Source organism: Protobothrops mucrosquamatus, unplaced genomic scaffold (genome assembly GCF_001527695.2).
Source record: "Protobothrops mucrosquamatus isolate PMUCROS unplaced genomic scaffold, P.Mucros_1.0 scaffold2083, whole genome shotgun sequence".
Lineage (NCBI taxonomy): Eukaryota > Metazoa > Chordata > Lepidosauria > Squamata > Viperidae > Protobothrops > Protobothrops mucrosquamatus.
The window spans coordinates 12,529-29,250 of record NW_015388186.1 but is presented as its reverse complement, the minus strand read 5'-3'; the positions used below and the strand labels follow the sequence as shown (position 1 = coordinate 29,250).

At 36.2% G+C, this 16,722-nt stretch overlaps 1 protein-coding gene across 1 annotated transcript in view; it reads left to right on the top strand.

The window, feature by feature from the left end:
• The window catches only part of LOC107294758 (sodium channel protein type 2 subunit alpha), a gene marked incomplete at its 3' end in the record, with an annotated part of 55,514 nt that overhangs the window by 36,677 nt on the left and 2,115 nt on the right, over nt 1–16,722 (top strand). The window contains 6 exon segments of the mRNA XM_029285691.1: nt 5,529–5,649; nt 6,693–6,847; nt 8,101–8,274; nt 12,193–12,315; nt 13,373–13,654; nt 14,392–14,445. Of these exon segments, the coding sequence (XP_029141524.1) occupies nt 5,529–5,649; nt 6,693–6,847; nt 8,101–8,274; nt 12,193–12,315; nt 13,373–13,654; nt 14,392–14,445 (909 nt within the window).

Below are 16,722 nucleotides of genomic sequence, written 5' to 3'. Positions count from 1 at the left end.
CTATTTATTTTTTTACTAGCACAAATATTAATGCTCAAGAAAAAATGACAAAAAGGAAGTCATAATGCCTATAAAAATGTTGAAAAAGATAAAAATGTAGATGGCATTATTAGGCAAATGTTAAAGTATTATTTGATTTACTTACGGAATGAGTTGCAATATATGTAATGTAAGACATAGACATATGTCCATGCCTGGCAATTGAGAGAGTGCCATTATTCATATTCTTTAAAGGGGATAGTAGCAAAAAGTACTGATGAATATAAAAGCTACAGGAGGATTAGTTTGCTCTGTTTGTCAACAAAGGTGTAGGTAGAATTTTGACTGAGAAGGTAAAGAAAATTGATTGTGTCTTTTTGCTGGGCCAAGGGAGCATATAGAACATATTTTTGCTGCTCCTTAGATTACTGAAATGTATAAATGTGAGAAAATGTATGTTGATTTGGAGAAAGCATATGATAAAATGAATAGACTTGAATCATAGAATGATTGTGTGAATGTGGAATTGAAAATTGGCGACTGAATGCATGCAATTGTGAGAGCAATTTCTCACATGAATACGAATCAATGCAATCAAAAGATGGAAATTGCCCCACCATCACAAAAGAGAGAAACCTCCTTCACTTTGCACTGAAAAAAAATGCAAGAAAACAAGCCAGAGTTTTGCCTCTTAAGACTGCCTACACTGGGTTCTTGTTTGAAAGTAGAACATTTATTAAAATTCATATGTTGTGATTTTAACTTTCCTTCTAATAAGTATCACTAATCAGCCCTCTGAAAGACTGGCTCTTGCTTGATTGTTTCCAATCTAGATGGCTAGGAGAGAAGTTTGACAATGAGGAAAATAAAGATGTATGAGAAAATAATGAAAGGCTTGGTGAATTGTTCAACACTTGAACAAGGGGGAAAACAAGGAAATGTAATGTCTCTTTGGTTGTTTAATACATCTATAGATAAATGTATAAGGAGAGATTATAGTAAAAACAAGGGTGTATTGCCTAGCAACATGAATGCGAATGTACCTTTGCATACAGATGATAGCATGTTGTTGGCAGAGAACCCCAATCGTTTGCAGTGAAAGAGATTATATAATGCATCAAGAAATATGAATGTGCCAGTCAGTTACTAAAATACCAAGGCAGTCATATTGAAGAGGGAAAAACTAGGTGAATGGTTGCAAGTTATAAATTGTAACAAAAACTAAAGCAAATTGTTGAATTTATGTACTGTACATTGGTAAAACATTGAGCAAAGTTAGGAAAACGAGTGGAGATGTTTTAAGATGTGCAAATGCTGGTGGCAGATAGTGGATTGTTTATGGTTTGTTATAAACAATGAGTATTAGTCAGAAGAAGCAAAAGAGTGCGTGTACGAAGTAAGTTATTGTCTACTTTGTTGGATTAAATGAGAGTAGGAGATGTCAGGAGAAATAGCACAGTAAGCCGAATGCAGTGCAAGCAAGCGCGTGTTGTAAAAAAGAAAAGAAAAGATAGGGTCAAGAATGAACGGGTGCTGAATGAATGTAGAATGAATAGAAAGCTGACTATTAGTCTGAAAGAAGCATGATGAGGTGCTTTGGTCATAAACAGAACAAATGAGGCTCTAATTGCAACAATATATAAAGGAAGAATGAATGAGTCAAGACAAAAGTGAAAACAAAGTTGTGGTTAGATAGCTTCTCAAAAAGAAAGAGAGGACAAGTTTAGCCAGCAAAAGTCTACAGTATAGTTTAAATCAGTGTATGGATGTACAAAGATCACTCGCAAATGTTAGAAAGTACAGAAAGGTAGAATGAATAGCGTATATTTCTTTTTTCTTATTTCATGTTTTTAATTCATTTGGCTTACTCTTTCTTAATCCTTTTCTGCATTCTGCAAGGAAAAGCGTGATATGTATGTATGAATATATGGCACTGTGTTCACCTGTGCTATGACTTGGTTATCTTATTTTCTTAATAGCTGTCCTGGTCCATAGCTCCAGCTGAAGTGTTTGAAGATGGGTAGTTGATCACCCTTCTCCCATGTACTCTTTCTGAGATTACAGCAGGGCTATGGAGGCACCCCTCCAATGTAATCATCTCTGTCGGTCAGTAGCACGAGCAGAGCTCAAATGCTTGGGGGTCTTTCATTTTCTTAATGGTTTGGCTTCTGTGCAGCATCTAATTCAGATGTTGTGGTTATTATAAAAAACACCATCTTTTCCCCTGAGAATAATTTTACAAGCCTAAATTTGCAATTCATTAATTGTAAATTCATAGGCTAAATGTAAGAGTACTTACTTGCATGATATCAGTTTCTCTAATTTTTCCCTGATCTTTTTGCTTGCACATGAAATACCCAAGATACTAATATAATGAATGACTTGCAGATGAAGGATATTTAAAAAAAAGGAAAGAAAGAAATGGTCAAATTTGGATTTGTGGTTTCTTTTACTTCATCGCTTATGAAACAATACACAGAAAGTATTTTGCCTCTTTATTGAAATGAATATGTAAAATATACCATCTTTTTTTCTGGAAAGCAAAAAGATGCCTGTTTACTTTTATTTTGGCTTTTGTGCTCCTATTGCTGTAACAATAGTGCTATAAAACAGGGATGAAATGATGCAAACAAACTGCTATACAGTTCTAAATTTTAAAATACAGGATGATTTGATGTTTAAATATAAAACATACATAACTAATATTATAAAACCAGATTGGAATTTATGCTTCAGTCATGGGCATAAAAGTTTTCATTTAAATAGAGAAATTTAGTGCATTTGAATAATCTCCCATTTATTGCAGTTTTTATATAAGAAATTGCATCTGGCATTTACTATGCAAGTAGATTGGACTTTTCTAGTAGAATGAATAGGTAGTGAATGCTATAATTCCTGTATATACTTATTTCATAAATTGTGCACTGTCCACTGGAATGTTTTTGAGTTGCTTGAGATATGCATATGCATAATTGCAGTTAAACAGCTTTAGATGGAAGCCAGATACTGATTTCAATGTAATGTAACTTTATATAATAGAAATTTCACTTGGGACCAATTTATAAGCATGGTAGAATATGTCATTTATGATTAGCATTGACTGATTGTGCCATCATGAGTATAATATGTGGAAATGATTCTTATGCAAAACCTATTCATGGATGTAATTGGAAGGAAAAGAAAAAGAATTGTTATAACCACGTACGTCACAAATGGTGGTGTACAATAAAATATTTTAAAATCCTGGATACAAATGTATAATGAAACTGACTCTCAGGATACTACGATTTTTTGAAATGTTATTATTTTGACTGGTTTTGATAATATGCCAGTTCATTACAGAAGCCTGCTTGGACCATGTGATCAAGAAGTTATACTCTAGTCAGTTTTAGTTTGATTATTACTGGTAATTAAAGCGTAATTCTAGATTTTCATAACTAAAAACTCAATGGAAAGTATCAAAAAATTATACATTTTATTATGATTATTTTTAATATAGTCAGCATAGAATAATTATTTGTACTCTCAAAAATATATATTCATGAATGAATATGCACTGTTTGTATTTCCATTACATCGTTACTACATGGCATTAATAAGATCGTTTTTTAAAAAGTTATCTATAATTCATACTTAGTACTGTATAACATGTTCTCTAAGCAATAATGTCTACTTTGTTTACTGGTGGTGAAATATTTTAGAAGTTGATTTTCTTTGTAATACAAAATTAATCTCCCAGTATTGGTTTACATAACAGCTAGGAGAATTGAGCTTGAAAAGTGCCTTTAGACTAGTTCTGGTTTGTTTCCTACTGTAACATTTCAAAATTCAAGTAACAATAAACCATATTAAGGAGAAAGAAATGCAGGGTGTAATTATTTCAAGCCTTCTAGAAGTAGAGTGCAATGACCAACATGAAATGCTAAATATTTTTCAGAAACAAATATTTAATCACAAACTGGCTGAAATAAAACAGGCATTTTCCTCCATAAGAGAATAGACGTGCTAACCATTATCCTTGAGGTGGCAGAAAATTAGACGACACGTGTTCTGTCCTCATCCTGATTCTGTCCCGCGTCTATTGCCTGTCTTTAAAGTCATTTGACATCCTTAAAATGGCATAAGTGCCACAGAGGAACAGATTTTACACCCCTTGAAGTTCTCCTTGGATGGTGTCAGAATAAAGGGTGGGAATATTGCTTTAAAGGGAGGCTTAAGCTGTCTCTTTCAGTGGGCTGGGGTTAAGATGCAAGCAACATCCTGGGGTCACTGGAAAAAAAGATGTTGCCACTTGTGTGTGCTGTGGTTAGGTACAAATGGGAAGAGACTCTACAAACACCTGCTTTTATTGGCAAAAACTGCTTGGATCATCCAAAGTACTTTCAGTAAGTTTTAAAAGGTAACTAAATCGTTCTGCTGTTTATAAAATTAACATCTCAAGCTGGAGCAAAGATGGTAAAGTACTTTCTTCATCAAACTAATAGTTAAGCTGATTAGAGTTTATGAAACCAGCTTTGTACCTATGAATAAATGCCTGTAGCTTTACCTTATTTTTTTTTAAAAAAAAGACTGATACAAGTATGTGATAATTCACCATCTGCTTACATCATTCCCACATAAAATTAGTTACTTACCAGTGCAGCCATTTTGTTAATGTTATACGTGTTAATAACATTGTACAAGGCTAAAAATGACATGATCACTACTTTTATTCACAATGGTACTCATATTATCTTCGTGGGGCACTACATTCATTTCTCTGAATAGGATCAGGAAACCAGCTGAAGGCTTAGTCAAAAGCATTTCTCATCATTAAGGTAAAGCCTTTCTTCCAAAACAGGTCGTCATTGCATTTTAAATGCTATGCCAAATAATACACATGTACATTTCAATATGTACTCAAAGGACATATATGTGTACCACGCGAGAATAAAAAGTAGTTTTAAAATGCACAGTCATTTGTGCAAGCGCATTGCCAAAAGAGAATGCAAAATAATGGCTCTTGCTCTGAAATTAATATGCTGCTTTCCTTTCTGAATTACAGAAACTTAGAAGTACTTACTGATAATTTGTGTTTTCATGTCAATGGGAAGTAACGGGTTAAATATAGTTTGCTGCTTATGCATATTCTATCTGCATCAGACATGAAAATGCCGCTTTCAGTTTTTGGTTGGTTTGGTCATAATTTTGGGGAAGTGCTGCAATTCATACTGCTCTCTATATTACCTCATTTGAATAATCAGCCATCGTTCATGCTAATAAAGCATTTCTTAATTTTTAATTCTGTATTTGGCTCTCAGTGTTAACAAAAATTGGTTCCAAATTGTGAGTCCTAGTATGAATATAACAATGCATCATGGAGAAATCCATGTGAATATAATTTCTTATTCCTTCATGTTCAGAAAATAAATTGGATTAATATAAGCCTAGGCTAATTTAATTTTTATTTCAAAGTTCTTAAATAAAAAGAGAGCATTCTGGAATGAACTAAGCACATCCAATGCCATAACAAATAAAACCGTCATTAACAGTTTTTTATTCATTTGCAGAAACTAAATGCATCTAGTTCATCTGAAGGTAGCACAGTTGATGTTGGACTTCCCCAAGTTGGAGAACAACCAGAAGCTGAACCTGAAGAATCTCTTGAACCAGAAGCCTGTTTTACAGAAGGTGAATAATATAAAATATTGCAAATCTTTCAGTGCCTGTCTTAAGGGGCCCCGATCTAGCAAAGGACACAACTGGCATAAAAAAGGAGATGTGCAAAGGCCTCTCCAAGCAGGAGCTGTGAATCTAGGAAGACACCCAGACTGTGTAGCAACCTTGAAGGGAGATGAAATATTTCCAGATCTGGACAGTTCAAATACCCACAGCCACATCATCTTCATAGGGTTGAGTCAGAGATAGTTCCACCCCATCCAAACCTCCAGGCACTGGGATAGAATCTTGAATCAGCTGAAATACATGTATGCAAAGTCTCAATTGTGATAAATAATTTCCTTTGGGCATCAATGAAACTGTCCTATGAAAACTGATTTTGACAATATAGTACAGTGATGGTGAACCTTTTAGAGTCCAAGTGCCCAAACTGCAACCCAAAACCCACTTATTCATCGCTGGGTGCCAGGTGGGCATGGCCCACTGGGTGGGCGTAATCACCCCGATGTTGCTCGTGGGGAGGGACGTCTGTGGGGGCCGGGCAGGGTTGGGGGAGATCCAGGGGGTCTCTGGCAGGTGGGGCGGTGGGCAGGAGGCTCGTCCTGCAGGGTGAAGCGAGGCAAGGAAAGGCAGGGTGGGGGTGCCATTGTCACAGGGAAAGGTGAGGCAGGGGCCGGGGCGGCTGCTGCCTGACACCATCGGCCCCTGCACACAGAGGCCAGTGAGCGCATGGGTGCTGGGATGCATCCGGCCATGTGGGACCTCGGCGAGTTAGCGGGCAGCTGGTTTAAGAGGGATGGTTGCCATCTCCGGGGCATGGCGTGCGTGCCCACAGAGAGGGCTCTGAGTGCCGCCTCTGGCATGCGTGCCATAGGTTCGCCACCACTGATGTAGTAGATTTCCAAAGCATCATTTCAAATTAAACCAATTAATTTTAGAATGAGAAAGGGCTCCAAAGCTATCTACTGGTTTAAGAGTATATTCTGCTGAAGATATGTAGTACTGTAATTGTTACTCTGTTTTCATTTGCTGTATCATCTTGCATATTTTGCCAGGCTGCATCCGGAAATTCAAGTGCTGCCAAGTCAGTGTAGAAGACGGCAAAGGAAAATTGTGGTGGAATCTTCGGAAGACTTGTTACAAAATCGTAGAACATAATTGGTTTGAGACTTTTATTGTCTTCATGATTCTCCTTAGCAGTGGTGCTCTGGTAATTTTTAGAACTTGAAAACCATTCATTATCGTAGAGATTTAGCGTAGGAAATAACCCAGACACATAATTATCTGAAAACCTCTGAATTTTTAGTAGGGATTATCTTTTCTATGAGTCATAGCTATCCCTAAAGTAGTATGATTTTATTGCTTAATTGTTAGAGTTATATCCCACCTTTCATTCAGGAGCTCAAAGTGCTGCTCATAGCATTCTGTCCTATCATTTTTTCCCCTCACAATTACACCTCTACAAATATATTTGATTGACAGAGCAATTAGTCACAGTTACAATTAGTCACTTATATAGTTCAGGGTAGAGTTGAAGCTGGGTTTACCCAGTGCCAGTTAAATACCTGGCTTTTGCACCAAAGTGGTTTTCAATACACGTTTTGTTTTAATTAGTGTACATTCAAAGTGACAATAACGTTATTATTCTATTCTATTCTATTTTCCCTTTAAATTGTTGCATATAATATTCCTACAGAAGAGGGTTGATTTTTGATGCCGTTTTAATCCCAAATAGCTTTACAGAATGGGTGCATGCTTTTATTGTAAGGATTTTTCTTCTAAAAATGAGGTCCATTAATCCCAGTTAAGCAGTATGGTCACAATAAAATAAGATTTCTAAATTGTTCCAAATGGGATAGCAATTCATACTTATATATTGGATTCATACTAGAACAATGTTTTAAACTCCACTGTTACTTCTCTATGAGGGACTAGAGAGGGAAATGATCAATTCAACTGTTTTAGGCTTAGGATTTGGGGTCTAAAATCAGAATTAGCATGGCATTTGGTTTTACCCACCATTAAAAAATAAAAAAAACCATTTGTAACTTTTATCTTTCTATGGAATGGAACAGAAGAAACATAAGGAACTACATATGACTAATAGCTTTATTTAGTTCAATTTGTGAAATTGGGAATAGAATCCCAAAGAGATAACTTACTTTAATTTAATTAGAGATGCCAATAATTGAATCTGCAATGTACTACATATAAAACATGTCATCAGCCACTAAGGTATGGCTTCTTCCAGTAAACTCTATAAAGTAGACCTCTATCAATATCAAATGCTTTTGATATTTTTATCATATTCTGTTTTAATAAATATATTGATTAAAGTGAAGCATTTAAGCCTTTCAGTAGAAAGAGTGGAGAACTGGTTTTTAGTTGTAGAATTTGAAAGCAAACAATAAATAATAAGCCATACTAAAACCAGGGGTGGGGTGGGGTAACTTCTGTCCCCAGGCTTTCGAAGACATATACATTGAGCAGCGCAAGACTGTCAAGACTGTACTGGAATACGCAGACAAGGTCTTCACCTACATCTTTATTTTAGAAATGCTTCTAAAGTGGGTGGCTTATGGCTTTCAAGTCTATTTCACCAATGCCTGGTGCTGGCTGGATTTCCTCATTGTTGACGTAGGTATTTTTTTTGTCTTTAAGCTATCGATACATTGTAGCATGAATTTTTATAGCAATCATTGAATATACAATAAACTCACTACTTTCAGAAAAGGAAAACTTCTGCTTTCAGCTGGGTGAATGGTGTTCAGTAGAATTGCCACTAAGAAACAGGAAGCTCACTCTGGCCACCTCCTACAAAGAAAATCTCTACAAAATGTTCTATAGATGGCATCTCCCACCCATAAGATTAGCTAGAATGGGTTCAAATGCTTCTTCCAAATGTTGGAAATGTAAACTGGCAACTGGGACATACTATCATATGTGGTGGGAGTGCCCACGAGCCCAGGATTTTTGGAATAAGGTTAAAAAATGGCTGGAAGAAATTTTAATGCTAGTGGTAGAGTTAAAACCAGAACTCTTTTTACTAGGCATAACCACGCAGAAATATGACAAAGGGGTATTCTATTTGATGTTACACATTCTCACGGCTGCTAGATTGGTATACGCTCAAAACTGGAGGAATAAAGGAATTCCAACAGAAGAAGNGGGCTTCAAGCTAGTGTTAAGACAGAAATACGTATAACTGTATATATAATTGTATTGTATAGAAGAATACGTTTATTTAGAGATTAAGAATGATGTATTAATTATATGTATTAAGAGGAACAAATTGTTAGGAATATTTATTCTGGAATGTCGCATTATGTCCATTTTTGTTTTAACTGTATTATAAATTTAAAAACTTTAAAAAAAAAGAATTGCCACTGAGCGGAATTCCCTTGGTGAAGCAGAACTTCTGGAAACGGAAATATACAGACAGGTTGAAGTATCATCAGTAAGCTTGAAATGATATGTGACAGGACATCTTTAGGTCCACAAAATTAAAAACTTCCTTATTTCCTTGATAATACCTCATGGAATGAAGTAAAGAATGGCCAAACATTTCTCCCCACTTCACTACCTTTGCTCATTTCAGCCCTCTCAAGAGTGGTATCTGATTCCCTTTTCATCTAAGGCACTTGAGCTGTGGATAGGAACATGTGGGCAGGCAAGGGAGAAAAGACCAGTCTTGTGCAAGTAGGACCAAGGGATCCTTTACTCCATCCTCTTTTGAAAGGGAAAAAGATATAAAGCTCAAGAGATCTAAAGGTTCAAAACTTCTATCTTTGGAGAGAGAGAGAGAGAGAGAGAGAGAGAGAGAGAGAGAGAGAAAGAAGGAGAGAGACATGACAAGAACAAGATGGTGTTGGAGGAAAGTCTAAAAGACCTTAACCATGAACTCTGAGCCGCAAAAAGTAAGATTGCAGATCCTAGAACAGTTAAAGGAAAATCAAAGTAACTTTGTCTCTAGTTTCATATGTGCAGATTCTGGTTTATATAATTCTTTTTTTTCATGCATCTTTGAACATTATTACCCAAGATGCTTCCAAGCAAGAGCAGACCATACAATCATATTTTTCTTTGGTATTATCTTTAGGAAGAATATTTTTTAATATAATGTCTGTGACTTTAGCCATGTTGTACGAATATTTTCCCTAGCAGCCTTTCATTTCACGGGAGGCTGATTAATCTGAAAAGAAAAGTTTTTATATTTTTAACAATATTTATTTTTCACTAGCTGTACCCGGCCACGCGTTGCTGTGGCTCGGTCTGGTTAAATGGAAAAGAAAGAAAAGAGAAAGCGCACGTTTGTAATATGTTTAATTTCACAATGCTAGCGTGTGTTGCTTTTACGTCCAACAGATGGCGCTGTTTTTCAAAAACATGTTTTTACCTGTCACAGGTGTGACTATCTATATAATAGTAGGTATATAAAAACACGCGCGTATTCGAATGCAACGTTGTGTCAAAATTTCAAAGCAATTGGTGAAGAACTTTCGGAGATTTAAGATTTTGAACAAATGAACATTTACATTTTTATTTATATAGATATTTATATAGCCTCCTATCTCACATGAAAGTGATTCCAGGCCACATACAGCACTTAATTAACAAAAACATAAACATAAAAACATCACAATTAAAATAACAAAAAGACACACAAAACAGGAGAGTGTAATGTTAACTACAGTAAGGGAGCCCTCACAAAAAGCCATCGCAAAATCTCCTCCATCCCTTGGGACCTTCAGGCCTAATAACATAGCCAGGTCTTGAGAGACTTGCGAAACGTTGAGAGGGATAAACGGTTACTAGCTACCAGTATAAACAATTATGATTGCCAGTAAGTTTAACTTATAATTAACACTTGATTTATTGTTTCTACTCCCAGATGGCTTTTCCTCCAGCACATGCCTCAAGCTCATATTAGTTATAGAAGACAGCACTATAGTTTTTAGCTCACTTTTATCATTCTCTCATTTCTGTGATTATGGGATTCCTATCTATCCCACGCAACGGATAAAGCTGCTGTGCCAAGGCAGATAGGCAGACCAGGAGGTATAAAAAACAGAGGATTTGGAAGACCTCTTGAGTGATTGACCATTTGCCATTTCAAATGGGTACACTGGTGAGGACATTATAGTTCTGGTTCCTGCAGTCAAGAGTCAGGAACATGTCAAAAACTGGAAGGAGTGAGCCAGAAATACTTAGGGGTTGGTAAATTCTCCATCATGTCATAAGAGGTGGTTGATTTGAGTAATAACAGATCCCACCTTCCCCCCCCACTCCGCCCCCACCCTCCCCATGTATCTTTGGTTTTAATGTTTGTTTTTAACTTTTTACGTTTTAGCTTTTATGTAACTGTAAGCCGCCCAGAGTTACCCTATGGTAAGATGGCCGGCCGATACATTTTATAAACAAATAAACAAAAACAAACATAAGATGGTCTTAATTCCATAAGAGAATAGAGTGAGATGAACAAAAATAAATTTTCTACCAGTCCATTGTTTCCTGCACAAATCCATTTGAACTTCAGTTGTGGTAATTTGGCCAGGATGATTTTTTTTATATATATTGGGATATTGGTCAAATTGCTCATTTAGGACAACAAGATACATAAACTAGCACAAGGTTGCAAAGCAGAAAATCATTAAATTAATTGATTCAGATCTGCCAACTGACTTTATGAGAAGTGTAGGTTTGGAGCAAAATCTATATAAATAAAAATGTAAATGTTCGTTTGTTCAAGATCTTAAATCTCCAAAAGTTCTTCACCGATTGCTTTGAAATTTTGACACAACGTTGCATTCGAATACGCGCGTGTTTTTATATACCTACTATTATATAGATGTCACACCTATGACAGGTAAAAACATGCTTGAACAATTATGTTGCGTGTTCTAGAGTCGGCAAACCAGACAATCTCTATATCTGCACAGACAATGGAACAACAAAAAATATTGTATACCCACAAGCATTGTGAAATTAAACATATTACAAACGTGCACTTTCTCTTTTCTTTCTTTTCCATTTAACCAGACTGAGCCACAGCAACGCGTGGCCAGGTATAGCTAGTTTGGAATAAACTTTGGAGTAAAAAGAGAACCAGTTTTGTCTAGTGGCTAAGGCACCAGGCTAGAAAGCCAGAGACCGTGAGTTCTAGTCTCTGTCTTAGCCATGAAAGCCAGCTGGTGACCTTGGGTCAGTCATTCTCAGCCTTAGTGACCTACAGCATTGCTGTGGGGAAAATAGAAGGAAAGTGTGCTGGATATGTTTGCTGCCTTGAATTATTTGTAAAAATACTAAAGGCAGGTTACAAATAAATAAATATAAAATGTATAAACTTCAGAGTAGGACCAAAGATTTTAGTTCATTTTCTTGCCATCTCTTTCTTTGATATTGCTCATTATACTTCTCTGAACTAGTTTTGATTTTGTAAGATAATCTTCAGCTATGACAGACTGGGGAGGTGGCGTTACCAGAGATTTCTTGGGAACCACATGGTGACTATTATTCGCACAGTAAATTACTTTCTTTTCTTTTATTCATTTGTAGGTCTCTATTGTTAGCTTAACAGCGAACGCCTTGGGCTACTCTGAACTTGGTGCAATTAAATCTCTTAGGACTTTAAGAGCTTTAAGACCTCTAAGAGCCTTGTCACGGTTCGAAGGAATGAGGGTAAGAAAAATATGAAATAACATATGCTTGAAGCAAATTATTTTCTTAAAGATATGCTACAAATGTGTATCTCAAAGCCACTAATTTAAATTTCATTTAAAGTGGCCCTGGGCAACATCCTACTTCTATTCCCTTAGCCTCTAGGCAACATGAGAGAAATAATTCCAATATATCTAGGCAGTGTCTAAAGGCACTTATTTACCTCATTGTCAGATTATTTATTTTCATTTAAATCACATCTCTGAAATGGTGGATCTAATACATCATTAGAGAAGCTCCTTGATTCAAAAAATCAAGAGGTTGAATAGACACCTGGTTGGTCAACCCAAATCCTTGAAGTTCATATGACAGCCAGGATATATATTAGTGTGAAATAACCAACAACCAATTATTTCCAGATTAATTCCGCAGATCTATCTAGCCCTTTCGATAACACACATATTTGGAGGGCCCACATGCATACATTTCTAGGCTAACTCAGAACTGCAGCTACTTGTTTTCTTGCTGTATTTTTAGGGTAACATATTAACCAGATGGAAAATTATTTTCATAAGCCTCTGTTGCTTCATTATGGACTGTCCTTCCCATCTAGCTACAGAGACTATATGGAGAAGATAATTGAGCAATGTAATGATGATAACATCGAGGGTTATTTGATATTTAAATGCTAATATTTCCTTATAATTCATTTTCCTCTGACTTGCAATTTGGTTCTTCAAATGTGTGAGGAAAGAGTATTTTTAGGGTTAGGGTATTGATAGGATACTGCACTGGAGTTATAAAACCTTCAATATATGTTCTGCCACATATTATGGTCCTTCTTCTTCAATTTTGTGAAGCTAAATTCTGGAAAGTCTTTCTTCCTCAAATCTTTCCCTAAATTTGTAATTTTCTTTGTAATCTATTATTACCATTACTGCCTTCAGCTGAGATTAAATTATAGCACAAAATTGCCAAGAAGCAAAACTAGGAATTAGAAATTTCCCTTTTCCTATCTCACTTTAGCAAATATGTTTTCACTTCTTTGGCTTCATGTGTTTATTACTTTGTATTACAGGTAGTGGTGAACGCTCTCTTGGGAGCAATTCCATCTATCATGAACGTGCTTCTTGTATGCCTTATATTCTGGCTAATCTTTAGCATTATGGGAGTGAACCTCTTTGCTGGCAAGTTCTACCACTGTGTTAATACCACAACTGGGGAAATGTTCAGCATTGATGAAGTTGACAATCAGACTGAGTGTGAGAATCTCATTGAAAAAAATGAAACAGCCAGATGGAAAAATGTGAAAGTCAACTTCGATAATGTGGGACTTGGCTACCTCTCTCTGCTTCAAGTAGTAAGTAGTTGTTCTTCCTATATTAAAATTTGAACAATGCAACCATTTTATTTTTCTCCCTTTAGCAGGTTTTCCTTTATTAGAAAATTCCATCAATGTGAACAGTCAGTCACTTTACAAATGATTCAGCTGCCAGGTTTTGAAATGGATTGATTTTGCATCGTACGTGGCATTCCTTAATCTTTCTCTTCTAAGCTCTTCTCTAAAATACACCTGTTAGCAAACTTTTTGCATGCCATATAAATTATATCTTATCCATGAAATAAATGATCATTAGTAAAATGCAGAGGTGCCAGTGATAGGTCGTTTATTTATTTCACTATACCTGGTGCAATCAAGCTATCTGACTCACCTCTATTTAATAAATAGAAATTATCCATAACTGGAGAAGAGACCATTGGATATAGAGAATGGCTGTTTTTCAGAGCTATACTAGGCTAGCAATGGTAGCTAGACAGAACGCAACTCTGGGTGAAATTCAACACGGTCTGATGGGAAATTACCTGTCTTTTTTTACTTCCTGTAACACAATCTGGTACCAACTCCCCAAGAATTCTCCTGAACAGATTTTAAATATATGTGGGTTGAAAGACATATTTTGAAAGAGAAAACTGGCAGGGGGACATGGAGTCTTCTAAAAGACATTTACAATTTACACAACAGGAACATTTAGGAATTGTGTACTGTGTGCTTTTATTCCCTTGCTTAAAATATAATTGCCTGACTGCTGTTTGCAGGCCACCTTCAAAGGCTGGATGGACATCATGTATGCAGCTGTAGATTCACGAAATGTAAGTAAGCTATTGGTTAGGGAAACCAATACTGGACTGCAAAAATACGATTGACTACAAGACGGCAGCAAAGATATACATGAAATGTGCATTCTTGCTACCATCTTGTAATTGCCTGGTAGACCAAACACAGAGGGTTTTACTACATGGACACTTACCTCCAAATCCTCCATAGCTACTCATCAGATTAGCAAGTGTTTCCCCGGAAGGGTCCAATTCTTTTTCACATTAAAAGCTAAGTCAGGCAGGATTAAAGCAACCTTGCCATTGATCATAGAGTTTGTCTGCTTTCTTTTCTTTTTCAAAGAGGCAAGGCAGGTAGGATGCTGGGATGAGAAGGTTATGGCTGGAAGATACTTCTGTGTGCTTGTTTGTTTGTTTGTTTCCCAGCGTATTTTACCTTAGAGGAGAATTTAAGAGGTAAGAATGGAGTCATAACCTCACCTCAGAAAAACAGAAGTGAAAAATGTTAAGAGGTAAAATGGATGCCATAAAGGCTTAAGGCACCCATTTTTGCTATTAAATCTTCCAATACTTTCCCCACTCCTTCAATGTAAGTAAAGATTTTAAAAATGGGTCTCAAATACTCCAGTGTGTCTAAAGCCCAAGAGGAAATACAGGACTCCTTTCCTATCAAAGGATAATGACTGGAAGTAAGGTCTATGGAGATTCTCAGTCATCCAGGTCATAATTGTCCCAAAGATGCTTTGTCACGAGGCAACTGGACTTTCTTGTTTTTCTTTGAAGATGTTTCGCAAAACGTCTTCAAAGAAAAAACAAGAAAGTCCAGTTTGCTCCTGAAAAAGCATCTTTGGGACAACTAGAAGTAATAAAAAAAATATTACCTTGTGCTAGTTATAAAAATTTCAAGTAAAAAAGAAATGACTCAATCCAGTCATAATACTTCCCATTCTGATCTTTAAAAAAAATCAGACTATCTTAGCCATAGATAATACTTAAAAATTTTCATTAGAATATAGACTTTAATTTTTTCATTGCAATACATGAGTAGCTGATGCAAAACGTTCCCAGAATAGGAACTATATGAATGCATATTTACGGTATTCATCTGTAACTATGATACAGGTCAAGAATACTTCAAATACAACATGATATGGAATACAATAAAAACTAAGAAATAAAATCTAAAACATTGCTTTGCACATTAAGAACAGTAAAAAAGAATCTCAGATGCCTTTTATTTGATAAAGTTTTCTGTCATAATTTTATCCTATTTCCGAGAAGCAAAAAGAAAAGAGAATCAGATGTCAAAAACACACAGACACACACACATCAACATATACTTTTTGTTTCCTTATACTTTTGTGTATATGTGTACATGTAGTTTCAAGAAGCCAGACGAGTTATAGTTCCATAGCTACAAATTACACAAGCTTCATTGCATATAGTAAAAGAAATGTGTGATATAAATGGGAGATCTCCTTTTGTTGAAATGACTGTTTTCCAAGAAAGCAGTAAAACTCTTTCCCAATGACTGGTCCCAATGAAAAACTGTGGCCACATGCTTAAAGCTAACATTTTTTAATTGCATTAACATATTGTATCATAATTGGCAGAATGCATAGGCTCTATCTCATCCAGAAAGTCTGTTTCATTCATTTCCATTTGGTTTCTTCTCACTTTCTCCTAAGCTCACGATGTGTCTTTCTTTTTAACTACTTCTTTGACTCAAAACACCTCAATTGTCTATTAGCAAAAGCCATGTGCTCTAGCATGAAATCTACATCAGTCGATTTTAGAGAGGAGAGCAAATAGAGAAAAGTGAATAATAACTGAGAAGAAAATGCTTTAATTTGAATTTGAATTTGAATTTGAATTTATTGAATTTTGAATTTGAATTTATTATATTTATACCCCGCCCTTCTCCCGGAGGACTCAGGGCGGCTTACAGCCAGTTTAAAAACAGTTTGATACAGATACAAAATATAAAATTTAAGAGAATCATTAAAAATAAATATTTAAATAGGCCGCTTCTACTAAAATTTAGTTAAAACCAATTTAAAATACCCCTAGGCCAGTCCTGCCCGCTGAAACAACCAAGTCTTGAGGGCGCGGCAGAAGGAGGGAAGATCCGGAATCACCCGGATCTCTGGGGGCAGCTCGTTCCAGAGGGTGGGTGCTCCGACAGAGAAGGCTCTCCCCCTGGGGGTCGCCAGCCGGCACTGTCTGGTTGACGGCACCCTGAGGAGGGCCTCTCTGTGGGAGCGTATCGGCCGGTGGGAGGTAATCTGTGGCAGAAGGCGGTCTCGGAGGTAA